At 41.9% G+C, this 13,549-nt stretch overlaps 1 protein-coding gene and 1 pseudogene across 1 annotated transcript; one reads left to right on the top strand and one right to left on the bottom strand.

Annotated features, from left to right (window-relative positions):
* Positions 1-1,343: 1,343 nt before the first annotated feature.
* On the bottom strand, positions 1,344-3,669 carry LOC101724069 (hyccin 2-like). Its single transcript, XM_021247706.2, is given in 3 exon segments — positions 1,344-1,900; positions 1,903-3,328; positions 3,370-3,669. Coding segments are annotated over 3 exon segments (1,770 nt in total). The 5' UTR covers positions 3,538-3,669; the 3' UTR covers positions 1,344-1,724.
* Positions 3,670-11,302: 7,633 nt separating this feature from the next.
* Positions 11,303-12,664, top strand: LOC101723707 (selenide, water dikinase 2-like; annotated as a pseudogene).
* The last annotated feature ends 885 nt before the right edge of the window (positions 12,665-13,549 follow it).

Genomic DNA, 13,549 nt, shown 5'->3' with positions numbered 1-13,549 from the left:
AAAAAGGGAGAGAGATTTTTTTAAGTATGAAAAAGCAAAAACCATTTTTCTGGTTATTTTATTATCAAAGCCTACTCTAAGTTTAAATTGGCAGAGATAAAATTTTAAACTCTATTAGAATACTTGCTTTCTATACACTTTTTCTTTCACAATAATAAAGTGAAACTGTTAAGTGTACAAAGCATTCCATTGTAATTTGTGGAAGGAAAATTTACAGAAGTTCAAGTTAAATACTGATATCCAAAAGTATAATATATTCCCTTCTTTTTCCAAACATTAGAGCCTGAGAGTCAAAAGAGGTTATAATAAAGTGTTATCTACCCAAATCAAAATAAAAACTTTTTTAACCAGTAATGTACTTTAGAGCCTCTTAGCAGGTACCAATGCTACTCACATACATTCAATACCTAGCTTCCTGGTGTGATTTCCAAGTTTTATAAAAACAAGAAACTCTGCAGGTATATGATTAGAAGATACCCAGATTGCATTACATTAAACACAAAGGCAGCGTGGTCCTTACAGGAGAAATCAAGTCAGTATCCCCTGGTAGAAATGTTCTATAAAAATGTGTCACATTGAAGCATCAGTGTTTTCAGCCAATTATCTGTCCCTGATATATTTCCTTGGAACATATGATCTTTCAGGACCTTCAGTTTCTTAATCCAAAATATTTGACTGAATTTAGGTACATCTAGAAAGCAGCTGAAAGGGTTTCTCCAGTTGTCTGACATCACAGAAAATGGACTGAGAAATCCCTCTCTTTACCTGAAGACATACAATTCTACTTCAGTCATCATCAGCTCACAAAAGAGAAAAAAGCAAAACAATCAAAACCTTCCCTCACACACTAAACAAAACCCCATCCCCCCCTCCCCCAAACCGCAGCACGGAGTCAATCATTCCTGGAAGCAGAACATGCCCCTTGGATTTTGATTTGTCAGCTGTTCAAACTTTAAGGAGAAAAATGACCTTAAACCTTTGTGGGAAGAGGGAAGACATGTTAATGACTAGAGAGCCACTGAGAAAGTGCATATCAATTACACAATCAATTTAAGAGCCCCACCCTCAAAGGAGGTGGGGCTCAAATTGATTTAAATGCCTTAGTAATTGAACATTTATATCATCGGGATAAAGGAAATGGGAAAAGAGCGCCACCCTCATTTTAATGAAAAAGTGCAGCAGTCCACCACCTTCCCGTGCTTCTTGAGAAAAGGACTGCACAGACTCAGAGAAGTCCAAAGTCACAGCAGAATCTCTGAGACACTCCTGGTTAAGAGAAAAAATATGATCCAGTCATCTTCATAGTTCTATAGAGTATGTGAATAAACCCATTTTTGTTTTGTTTTTAAACAAGAGCCAAAGAATCATTTCATAGGGATCATATCCAGCATTTCCTCTAACGTACCCTCAGTCTCACAGTGTTGAAATGGGACTGATCCGCCTACGATGGATTGCACATCACCCAAGGAGAAGAGAAGGCATGGAAAGGCAAACATTTTACACCGCTTCACAACACACTTACAAGGAACAGGCACAGGAGACGTGGGAAGGAGAAAAAAAACCTTACTGCTGTTTCCATACAAAATACAGTATGAATATCTAACTAAACCAACTCAAATCTGATTGTGATGACCAGTATTTTCACAACGCGGGATGAAGTGTCTTCTTGCACAATGAAACGTTCGGTTACAAGGAAAGCAGAAAGAGCAGAGAGGTTGTTGAAGCTACACCTGGGATATCAGCTGCAAGTTGAAACTTGGGGAGCGGGACTGCTTGGTCAAGGGGGCTCCTGGGCTGAGGAGCTCTTTCCCATCACCAGCTTGACCCAACCGGTCTTCCTGGAGACTGATGGTTGAGTATTGGTTAGCACTGTTAGCTGCTAGATTGGTGACTCCCTCTGTCCTGGCCCGATGCTGGTGCCTGCTTGACTGCCATTTACATAGTCAAAGGATTTACTTGAGGAAGCACTGGCTGTCCGGATTAGACTCAGACTACTGGTTTTTGGCACCACCTGGCCAGCAGGCAGGCTCAGGTGTTTCTTCATTGGTGTCAGCTCAACTGAATCTACACTAAGGTCAGTTGGCTGCTGTCCATACTGTTTGCACATGACTGACTCTCGAGGGCTCTCACTGGATCTGGTGGTGGAAGTTGCTTCTTTATCTTTGGCTGAACGCCCAGTTGCTACTTTGCGCAAGCTTCCCCTCTGAGAAGAGGAGGATGCTCTGGTCCCTACTGGCTGGCTGCTGAGGGAGGCCCCTGATGAAAACCCTTCATCTGCATCATTCAGGTTTACAGACTCTTCTCCATTTATACTTTCAGCAGCCTCTGTTGTGGCTGCTGCTGAGTTGGGCTCCGGCGAGCTGTGCTCAGGGCTCCTGCGCACCAGCACCTCCCCGTCTTGCACACGTTTGATCCCTAGGTCAGTGGAGCCGAGTTGGATCGGGGAGCCAGGAATACTCGTGTCAGCCTCGTTTGAGAAGTCAAAGCCATCTTCTCTTCTCCATCCGTGCCGACGGATTGAAGCTGTTGTGATTGCAGTCCAAGAAATCCTCGGCACTGTTGGGGTGACTTCCACTTTCAGGACTTTCTGGCCTTCTTGTGAGGAATCAGGAGCATCAAATGGTAGTGAGTTTTTCATGGCATTGACAACCAGTAGTGGCTGAGAAAAGAGTTCTAGTTGAGCTCTGTAAATGATATCATCAAGAACTTCCTGGCCAAGGTCCCACTGTCCATTATACACGGCGTAGTAAACCCCTGTGAGAAGCTGCACCATAAATCCAGGCTCCAGTGCTATTCGACCACAGAGTTCTGGCCAGTGTTTCTCATCTTGCCGTGGAAACCCACTCACACAAACCCTGGAGCCCATCCGACAAAGGGACCGGTAAGATGAGGCAGGCATGTGCATGACAGCAGAATTGTAACACAGCATGAGAAAACTCAGGACTTCAAACCGGTTTTGGGCAGTGAACATTTCTCTCTGAGGATGAAGATCACTATAAACAACTCTGATGAGGTCTTGCTGACACAACTCACCTTCTGGCAAAGCCATGGACCCAATCGTTGAGGGTTCATGATATATTGAAGGCTTGGATAAGGAAGGGATAGTGAAAGACAAAACTTTATTGTTTCCATCTTTATCAGCAATTTCCAAATTGTAAATTCCTAACAGAAGTGCTTCAATGCAACCATTACTCTGTCTGTCTCAGCTAACTGTAAGCCGTAAATAAACCCACATCAACTCTGGCAAAAACTGCAGTGTGAACCTCTTAAGTCGAACTTCAGAACTATGATAGAGTTCAAACAGCTGATGGCAGACAGGCTCTAGGAGCTGAACTTCTTCAAACTCACTCTAGTACACAGCAGGGGCACTCTTGGAGGCTGTATCTCATTATATGAATCTTGAATAACTTTATAAAGGGCTGGTACAAGTGTTTTTTTCCTGTGTAAAGTTATTGCACAACTGGTGATCTGAGTGTCAGGTAATGCCTTGAATTCTGATAAGCATTCTTCCACAACACCACGTTCAGATCCCAGCATCTTCTACCTTCTATTTGCCTATCTCTGTTCTGGATCAGTTTTCTAAAGGAGGAGGTGGCACAGGAATGCAGCAGAGTTCAAGTGTAGAATTCATTTGTTGAGAGTTAAATACTTTCCACCTCAGTCCCCTGCCGCCTCGACCGCCACCGCCTCCCACAGCAGCCTACCAGTCGCAGCGCAACATCCGGGCTTCTCTATAGTCTTCGAGATTTTGATGAGGGACCCTACAGAATATATTACATGTAATTACGGAGCACTTTTGTGAAAAATGTGCTAAGAATGAAATATTTTTACTAGAAAACAGAGAAAGAGAAAGGATAAAAGATGAACAAGGAAGGAGAAAAAAACAGAAGTGTAATAAAATGGAGTAAGAAAAAAAAGGAAAAAATAGATTAGGATATCAGAAAATAACTAAAGGGACAAGTTCAGAATTCATCAGGAATTCATAACAGCTGTAATACCTATTATAAACAATACAAAATGAATAAAATTAGCTGTATTAGTAGCTATGACCCAGTTGTTAGCATGTGTGGTAGGCAGAATTTGAAGATGGCCCCATGATGCCTGTCTTCTGGTGTTGCTCCTGTGATTATGTCATTTCACATGGCAAGGGGATTTTAGAAATATTTAAGGTTACTTATCAGTTGATGTTAAAATAGGAGATTATTTGGGTAACTAACCTCATTATATGAGTTCTTTAAAAGCAATGTGTTTCCTTGGCTGGTAATAAAAGAAGAAACCATGAAGAGTCTCTCTGGTCAGCCTGGAAGATGCAAATATCAGACTGTGAACTGCCTATGGGGCCACGTGGAAAGAGCCTAAAATGACCTCCAGGAGCTGGACGTAGCCAGTCAGGAAAAGCAGACCTCAGTCCTACAAGGGGAAGGAACTGAATTCTGCTAACAGCAAATATGGACTCTCCCCCAGAACTGCCAGACTCAGCAGGCAAACAAGTTGACTTCAACCTTATGGAATCTTGAGCAAGGAAGCTTGTCTTACCATGTGGGACTATGACTTATAGAACTGTGAGTCAATAAATGGGTTTCAAGCTGCTGACTTGTAATTTGTTACTTAGCAATGGAAAGCCAATATAGCATATGTGCCAATGTACCAAAAATAGTTATTTTTATAATAAGTTATAATTGCGTTATAACTTTGCTCAATCAGCTAAAACTCTTTTGTTGATTGGCTTCTGAGCCACAAGTTGGGTTAAATTTAAGAGCCACATTATAAAATTGTGGCTTTCCTAACACTGATCATAATAGCTAAGGAAAACAAGAAAAAAATGAAATTTTAACAAAAAGGGTGATTTCATTTAATGCAACTTTAGTATGTAAAAAATGGGATTGCTATGCACTGTTCAGGTAAAATTTTTTTCAGGCTGTATTTATAATTAAGCCATATTTTGAGGGGATTATTAATTATTATTAATTATTATTATTTGGGGGGTCATTTGTTTTTAAAGGAAGGAGATATTTTTGCATGATCCTCAGCATTTTATTTTTGTGAATTTCAATTTTCTTTACTCAGGTTTTCTTCTGGCAAACTCTCCTGTAGTAAAAACTTTTATCAACAAGTAGCAAAATAGACATAGTGAAATTACATTTTCTCCATGTGTTTTATTCCATTTAAAATTCATAAAGTGCTGTACAATATCAGGATCAAGGAAAGGGAATTGGCAATAGATTTGAGAAGGTGGAAAAATGTAACTAATTAGTGTGTTTCTTCTTTTGCAGCTCATAGCACTGATCTTTCTTGTTTTGCTGTCTTAAATATCAAGGCATTGCTCAAGGACAGTTTTAAGAAGTTAGCAGCAATGTCCAGCCTTTCCTCCCACCCGCTAGCCAGCAACTCTCCTTGAGGTCCTTTCTAATGTGGATAATGCCACCCTTCGTCCAGTTTCCAAGACTCCAAAGCTCTGAGTCATCTTCCATCCTCCCTTTCTCTAATCCCCCATATCCTATACTCAGTTGCCAAATTCCTATAAAATTCATCTTTTATTTCTCCCTGGCTCTACTACCATCAATTTAAGTCAAGTCCTTGTTATGCTTTGCCAGATTGTTGCCAGAATTTCTTAGGTCATTTAGTTGTCTGATTTCCCATCATAATCCATCCTCCAAATCACTTACAGAACATGCCTTCTAAAATACTATACAATTCTAATTTTGACTTCTTTTTTTCACTCAGGGATTTTCTCCTTTGGCCCACAGAATAAAGTCCAAACTCCTTAGTTTGGTATTAAATTCTTCCACAATGCATGCCCAATTATTTTCTAGTCTTATTTTTTGGTGCTTTCTCCACATGCCTCAGTTTTGAGTTAGATGTCTGTGTCCCTTGAAATATGAATTTTGGAATCAAAGTGAGTTGCAATTAAATTCTGATTCCACAAGTTACTGGCTTTGTGAACTTGGATAATCTTTGGAGTCCCTCTCACTTTCAATTTTGTCATCTGTAAAACTGAGGTAATACTATCTCTCACAAAGGGTCATTGTGGGAGTAAATATGATGGTATATGTAAATTTCTGGGCATAAGACTTGGCATACAAATGGTGAATAAGTAATACATTTTAATCTTATTTTTCCTTCTCTCTCTTCCCCATCTCCACTTTCTATTTTCTGTATGTCTTACGCATGTTCACATTTCCATTCTCACACCTGGTACTTTGTCTCCTTGCTTTTGTGCATGATGGCTTCCTCACAGGGAGTGCCTTACCCTCCAGTTTTGTCTATTTATTTCCAAACTAGGCTTCACCATGGTGACTCCCCTGCGTGGTCTGAGCTGTCTAACCCAAGTCTGGTAACTTCCTTTCCTTTGTAGAGATTGGTTCAGGAAACTTGAAATAGCTCAATCCTGGCCAGTGAGATGCAAAGGCAATCTACTGCTAATAGCTTTATCTTTTCAATGAAGGAAACTATCCCTCTTCATCATTTGGACTTGTCTGGGTGGGATGTGTGAACTGCCAGTAACCAACAAAGCAAAAGTGCCTCCAAGAACGGAGGAGAAAATGGAGAGAAACGGACTGGGACCATGAAGCTTACCACGCTGTTCCCAGAGCCTTCTCTATCTCTGGGCTTCTTGTCACAGGAAATAAAAATCCTTCTTTGCTGAAGCCCATCTGAATTATGGCTTTCCTTCTTCTCTCAGTCAAAAAGATACTAAAATATTTACTGTCTTTTAAGGTGAAGATTCCACTTTCTTGGTGAAATTGTCCCTAGTTTATACACCAGATGACAGGGTGTTATCTCTCCTTTCCTTCCCTTGGCATCGCCAGGCCTCTCCCGGCACCTGTCACAGGTTGCTGTGGAGGGAGCCCCATGTGTGGTGTCCCTGTGTCATTGGAGAGGTTCCATGGAAGGCAGTGACTCCATCTTTGCTTCTTCTGGTGAGCAATCCATGACATCTTGTTCAATGACACTTTTACAATAGACCAGTTACTGCTTGTTTAGCTTTTGTAAGTTGACAATTTATAATTTGGGTATAATTCAGTTATTTTCAAAAGGACAATTGTCCTGATATATAGATGTATAGGTTCCCTTGTAAATTTTCTTGTATAGGATATCTTTTAAAAATAAACTCTTTAGAGGAGGAAACCCAGTATACTTTAACAGGTGGCTCCCTGATAGAAGAGAAGTTAAGAATGCAGCAGGTGAAGAGGAATGGTATCTATGTACTCTGCTTGGTAGAACCTGTCAGTGACACTAATGGACGGCCAGGAGCAGACCCAGAGAAGTGGGCACCTGTGCTTTCCAGATATACTGATGACCTAATTTGTGAAACAGGTGAATAATTGTTCTTTTACTAATCTATTCACAGAACAGGAGGATAGAAATTGCACTGAAGTAGTTTTTGAAAACAGAAGAATCAATGAACTATATGCTTTCTCCAACTTGACCCACTTCCTTGTTTCGTTTTCAGACTCCAAACAACAATCACTTTCCTGACATTCACATTCAGGAACACAAAATATTGAAATATTCTTACTTTATTGCTGTGTAGCACTAATTCCTTAATATAATCCCCTGATAACTTATTATTTTAATGTTGTTAAACTTTTAATGAAATTTTTAATCAAAAAATGCATCATTGTCTTCAGTGGGATGAGAACTAAATCCCTCAACCTGTCAAGCACTTGAGTTTCTATGAAAGGTCATGGAATTTCTGTCCCCAGGGCAAATCATATAGATGGTAGATTCTCATAGGTTAGTGAAATGCATCTGTATCTGCGACGGGGAAGATTTGACTCCAATTACATCTCAATGTCTCTTTCTGCTCTTTGATGTTATGACATATGCTCTGTCACATCACAGCCTTCTGAGAAGGGACTTGAAGGAATCAGAGCATCAAGAAACCCAAAAAGGAAATGTGGAGGAGAAAGTGGAGAGAAGCTCTTGGGGAGGTTCTAAGGAGGTAGGCTTATTTATGTAGACCACTTCTCTGATGTCAGGCTTGGCACATAGACTTATGCTTTAAAGGAGCAAGGCCATGTCTTCCCACTGCTGGGCAGGTTGGGTGGTTTACAGTGCCTTGGCCTACAGGAGATCCAGCAGGTAGGGAGACAGAGAAGCGTGTGGACTCGTGTGGGGGAGCGGGTGCATTTGTAACTGGACATGACTGCTGGTTATGACTGCATCTCGGCAGCTGCGTGGCTCTTTAGGAAACAGTCCTTTCTACCCCACTGGCCAGGATTCCAGAGCAAGACCTCTTCTTCCATTGGTGATCCTTGCTAAGCAACTAATGGCTCCCAAATTGAGTGCATGAAGTAAAGTGGTGAAGTCAGACACCTCTGAAGGTCTATGTCACTAACCCGGTCTGTGATTTCAGGAAGACCTTGATCTTCTCATATGGCATACAAGGTCTCCCTGAGTTAACACTTTAATAATTAGCTACTTCTTCTTGTTCTGTTATTCAGTTATATTCATTGCCTCAACAAATGTTTTTTAAGCATTTACTTGGTACTGGGCATCTTTGTACTGAGGACACAAAGCAAATGTGGACCAGAGAAACACTATCTCTACAGTTAATTAAATTTATAATAAAAAATAAGCAAAAAATGAAAGAATTCATTATTACTTGAATGGCTCTGAGACAGGTGAGAAACACCTGACTCTCCCTTTTTTCCCATGCCAGCTGGAGCAGGGAATGGCTTGGCTGGAAGCTACTGTACCCCTACCCCTCACTTCTTTGCTTCCTCAGTCCCCCTCCCAGTGGATGGGGACAAACTCATTCAATGTCCACCCTGGCTATGCAGCAGCCACTCTCCTCCACTACACTCCAACATGAGTGCAGCTCAACTCTCAGTACGGTGCCCCTCCCCTCTCCTGCCACTTCAGATGCTACTGTTGCCTTTTTGAACAAAGGGTACCCAGAGGTGGCTAAGATCAGGGAGGAATAGATTGGGGCCCATTGTTAATATCTCCAACCCCCACAGCTAACCTTCCAGACTATTCCCTGGTGTCAGTCCTGCCCTTTCAGAGGATCACCACCATGACAGCTGAGGCTGTTCTGGAACCCTGCACTACTCATAGGACTATACTTGGACCAATCACAGGTCTACAGAGGCTATATGAATAGCACTCCTCAGCCATTTCTTGAGTTAGTCTAGGAAGGCTCTCTCCAGTGTACTGACTCCTCTGTGCTGCAGCACAGGTCTGCTAAAATAGACTTGCTCTGGTGGTCCTGTTATCCTGCTTGTTATTTATTTCTCCAGTAGTATGGGCTTCAGAAGTCCTGTAAGTCTACTAGGGATTCTTATCCTGAGTAGTGTGGACACAGTGCTCAGTTCAAAAGAAAGAACAATAAACGCTAAGAGCTCTTAGCACCAAAGAGCTCCAGAGACCAGTAGCCAATGAAGGTCAACCACAGGGACCAGTGCCTGGCAGAGTCAACCAATGGTGCAGTGCCCAGCAGCTGGCTGTGTCAACTGTTGGCATCCAGCATTATCTGGTGTCTTCTGGTGACATCAGGCTTGCTAGCAGAATTGCACTTTGTCAATTCACGATTTCCATCTGAATCAAACAAAAGAACCCATGCCGATTGGTTGTTGCTATTTCAGCGTGGAGCGCTCCTCCCCCAAATGTTTATATGTCAGGCTTTTTCATACCTTTCATATCTCAGCTCCATGTATCATCCTCACCCACAATCCTTAAGTTCAAATACGCCTGGCAAGTAAAGTTTTCACCCCATAATTTTGGTCCAAGCTAATTAGCACCAAATAGTATGAGGACTACAACTATTATTTATTCCATTTATTAAGAATATTTATGTATTTTACTGTAGACACATTAATGTGTTTGATTATAGGGGTCTGGCTTCAGAGCCTGTGTGTTTAATAAACAGTATGAATACTGTGCAATTTTTCTAAAATTCCACTCCTAAATTTTGAAACATCCTGATGGTTTTGCATGAAGGATGGTGAACTCATGCTACCTAAATTTCTTGTTTACTCATTAGCTAGCTCATTTAGTTTCTTGTTTTCCAACCAAGAATGATAACAGAGACCTTGTTGTAGCAGATATCCTTGCCCAGTATTAGCAGGGTGTAAGTGGCACATGCTTCTTACTGTCCATAATTTGGCTATATTGTTTTATATCAGGAGTCAGACCAAAGCCCTACAAGACTCAAATGAGTAGTCAGATGGTGGACTAGGTGAGTATATCTCCTTCCCCGATGGCTGCCACAGACCTGGTCTGTGAAGTGGCAGGCTGAAGCACTGCTAGATCCAGCAAATGTCTGGGATTTAAACTTCAAAGTGGTTGGGTCACTAGAATCATCCAAACACACACACTCATACACACACACACACACACTTGTACACACACACATGCTGATGATGGCTCAGTTCTGTATTATGTTCTAAGGCATTTGGTATAGCTAGAGTCTTTATTTTTTTTAACCTTAGGAGCCCTTCCTTCAAGGAAAAAAGAGGTTGGTCATATTGGCTTGTGGTAGAGATTCTTGTAAAGATTTAGAAGGAAGGCACCTGCAAACTGGGCACCAGCACTGAAATCTAATATTCTTCGAAGGTAGTTTTTTTTTTTTGTACCAGGCATCGAACTGAACTTGACACCTCGAGCTTGCAAGGCAGGTGGTGGAATCACTGAACTAAATCCCCGGCCCTGCAATCTAATATTCTTGATGTTGATTTTAGAGTCAGAAGATCTAGGTTTGATGGTCAACTCTATTCTCTGCTAGCTATGAACCCTTGGAAGGTTAGCTAATCTCTGAGCCTTAATTTTCCTACAAACAGAGTGAGACAATATCTATTTCATGAGGATGGTGTGAGAATTAAATGAGATTATACATACGAAATGTACTTTGAAAGAATTGTTCAAGTGTCTGTTATGAATATTAACAATAAATACTGTGAACAGGCAAAATTAAAGAATTTTTTTTTTTTGTACCAGGGATCGAACTTAGGACCTTGCGCTTGCAGGGCAAGTGCCGGAACCACTGAGCTAAATCCCCGGCCCAAGAATTTTTAAATATAAGAGTAAACTCAGATATATTTGGACAATTTAAGTGTGAGATTGATTAAATGGGTTCTTTAGAATAATTTCCACTCTCATTTGTACAGTTTAGGAAAACTATGTCATAAGAAGTATAACTGAGTTAATGAGGAATTTGAGCAAATGCTAAAAAGTGTCTTAAGAAAAAAACCCTTAGACCTTCTGTGGGCCATGATACCTGTCTGTTACCTCAGATTAAGGAGTAGAAAATCAGAGGGTTCCCTGCTCTCCTCTCCCCTCTCACTGCCAGGCCTGCACGATGGCGGAAGCCGCAGCGGGCACCAGCAGAAAGGTGATGGCGGCCATGGTGGCAGCAGAAGGCTTCTCAGGCCCGCTGGCCTTGACTCCGGGCCGGAGCTTTGTGACCTACCGGCCCTTCGAGCCCCAGGCGCTGGGCCTCGGCCCGGCCCGAGCTGATGGCTGACGGCTGACGGGCTTCTCCTGCGCTAAAGGCTGAGGCTGCAAAGTCCCTCAGGAGACCCTGCTCAAACTCCTGGTGGGACTAATGCAGCCGGACGCGCGGTCCCCTCTGGGCTCCGGCCTGGTGAGAGGCCAAGAAGAGGTGGTCCAGGAAGCTGGCCTGCCCGCCAGGGCGGGCCCCAGCCCGGCCTCACCATCCCTGAGCATCTGGATGGACTCCTGCATCATCCCGCTGAGACACAGAGGCCTTTCGCTGATGCAGACTACAGACTTCTTCTACCCCTTGGTGGAAGATCTGTTCATTATGGTGCGGATAGCTTGTGCCATCGTGCTGAGTGACCTCTATGCCACGAGCATCATGGAATGTGACAACATGTTAATGTTACTCAGTGTCAGCCAGAATATGAATGAGGAAGAGCCAGAAAAGCTAACACTACTCATGATCAAAGGTTTCCGGGATGCTACTGAGGAGGGAGGAACTGCAGACACAGGTGAGCAAACCATGGTCAACCCTTGGGTTATCATTGGTGGAGTTGCCACTGTGGTATGTCAGCCAAATGAATTCATAATGCCTGACAGTGCAGTTGTAGGGGATGTACTTGTGTTAACCAAACCCTTAGGAACTCAGGTTGCAGTCAGTGCCCACCAGTGGCTGGATAATCCTGAGAGATGGGATAAGATAAACATGGTGATATCCAGAGAAGAAGTAGAAATGGCCTATCAGGAGACTATGTTCAACATGGCTACCCTAAACAGAACTGCTGGATTGATGCATACATTCAATGCCCATGCGGCTACAGATATCACAAGCTTTGGCATTTTAGGACACTCTCAGAACTTCCCAAAACAACAGAGAAATGGGGTGTCATTTGTCATTCATAATCTGCCAATCATTGCCAAGATGGCTGCTATCCGCAAGGCCAGTGGGTGGTTTGGACTCCTTCAAGGAACCTCAGCTGAAACCTCTGGGGGGTTACTGATTTGTCTGTCAAGAGAATAGGCAGTCTTCTTTTGTTCTGAAATCAAATCTTCCAAGTATGGTGAGGGTCATCAAGCATGGATTGTTGGCATTGTGGAAAAAGGAAACCGGACAGCTCGTATCATTGACAAGCCTCGATTTATAGAGGTTCTACCTCATGGGGCTGCTGCTCCTGCTCTTGCTCCTGATAATTCCAGTGCCTCTTCTGAGCATACCTCATGAACTGGAATAGCAAAAGTTGTTGGGAATTTAGCACCACATACTTGCTCATAGAACATATTGTAGTAAGTGCAAAGGAAGTGAAGTTATCTCCTGTATATTTTCAGACCATAGTGTGATGAAATAGGAGAAGAATAGCAAAAGAAACTGCAAGAATTTCATAAACACATGGAAATTGAAAAACACACTTCTGAATAACCAATGGGTCACAGACAAAATTAAAGAAGACATCAGACAGTTCCTACAATTACATGACAATGACAGTACAGTATATCAAAATATCATAGCAGTGAATACTCATATTAGGAAAACAGAATGAGGCCAATTAAACAACCTGATGCTGAACCTCAAGCTTCTAGAAAAAGAAGAGCAGGACAAACCCAAAGCTCATACAAGGGAGGAAATCATAAAGATCAGAGCAGAAATCAATGCAATGGAGACTAAGAGAATGATAAAAAAATTGATGAAAACAAGAGTTGGTTCTTCGAAGAATCAACAAAATTGACAAAGCTTTAGCCAACCTTGTCAGAAAAAGGAAAGAAAAGGCCCAAATCCATGCAATTAGGAATGAAAAGGGTGAAATTACAACAGACCCAGCACAAATCCAGAGGATCATCAATACCTACTTTGAGAACCTACACGGCAATAAGATGGAAAACACAGAAGAAATGGACAGATACCTAGATATGTATGAATTACCAAAGTTGAATGAAGAAGATCTAAAAATTCTAAATGACCCAATATCAATCAATGAAATTGGAAACATAACTAAAAACTTACCAAGTAAGAAAAGCCCAGGTCCTGATGGCTTAACTGCTGAATCCTACAAGACATTTAGAGAGGAACTACTGCCACTACTTTTTAAACTCTTCAATGAAATTGAAATGG

Source organism: Heterocephalus glaber, unplaced genomic scaffold, assembly GCF_053883595.1.
Source record: "Heterocephalus glaber isolate CG9 unplaced genomic scaffold, H.glaber_assembly_v1.0 deba00001587, whole genome shotgun sequence".
NCBI classification, from domain to species: Eukaryota; Metazoa; Chordata; class Mammalia; order Rodentia; family Bathyergidae; genus Heterocephalus; species Heterocephalus glaber.
The sequence above is the reverse complement of the archived record's forward strand: the minus strand, read 5'-3'. Positions and strand labels throughout refer to the sequence as shown.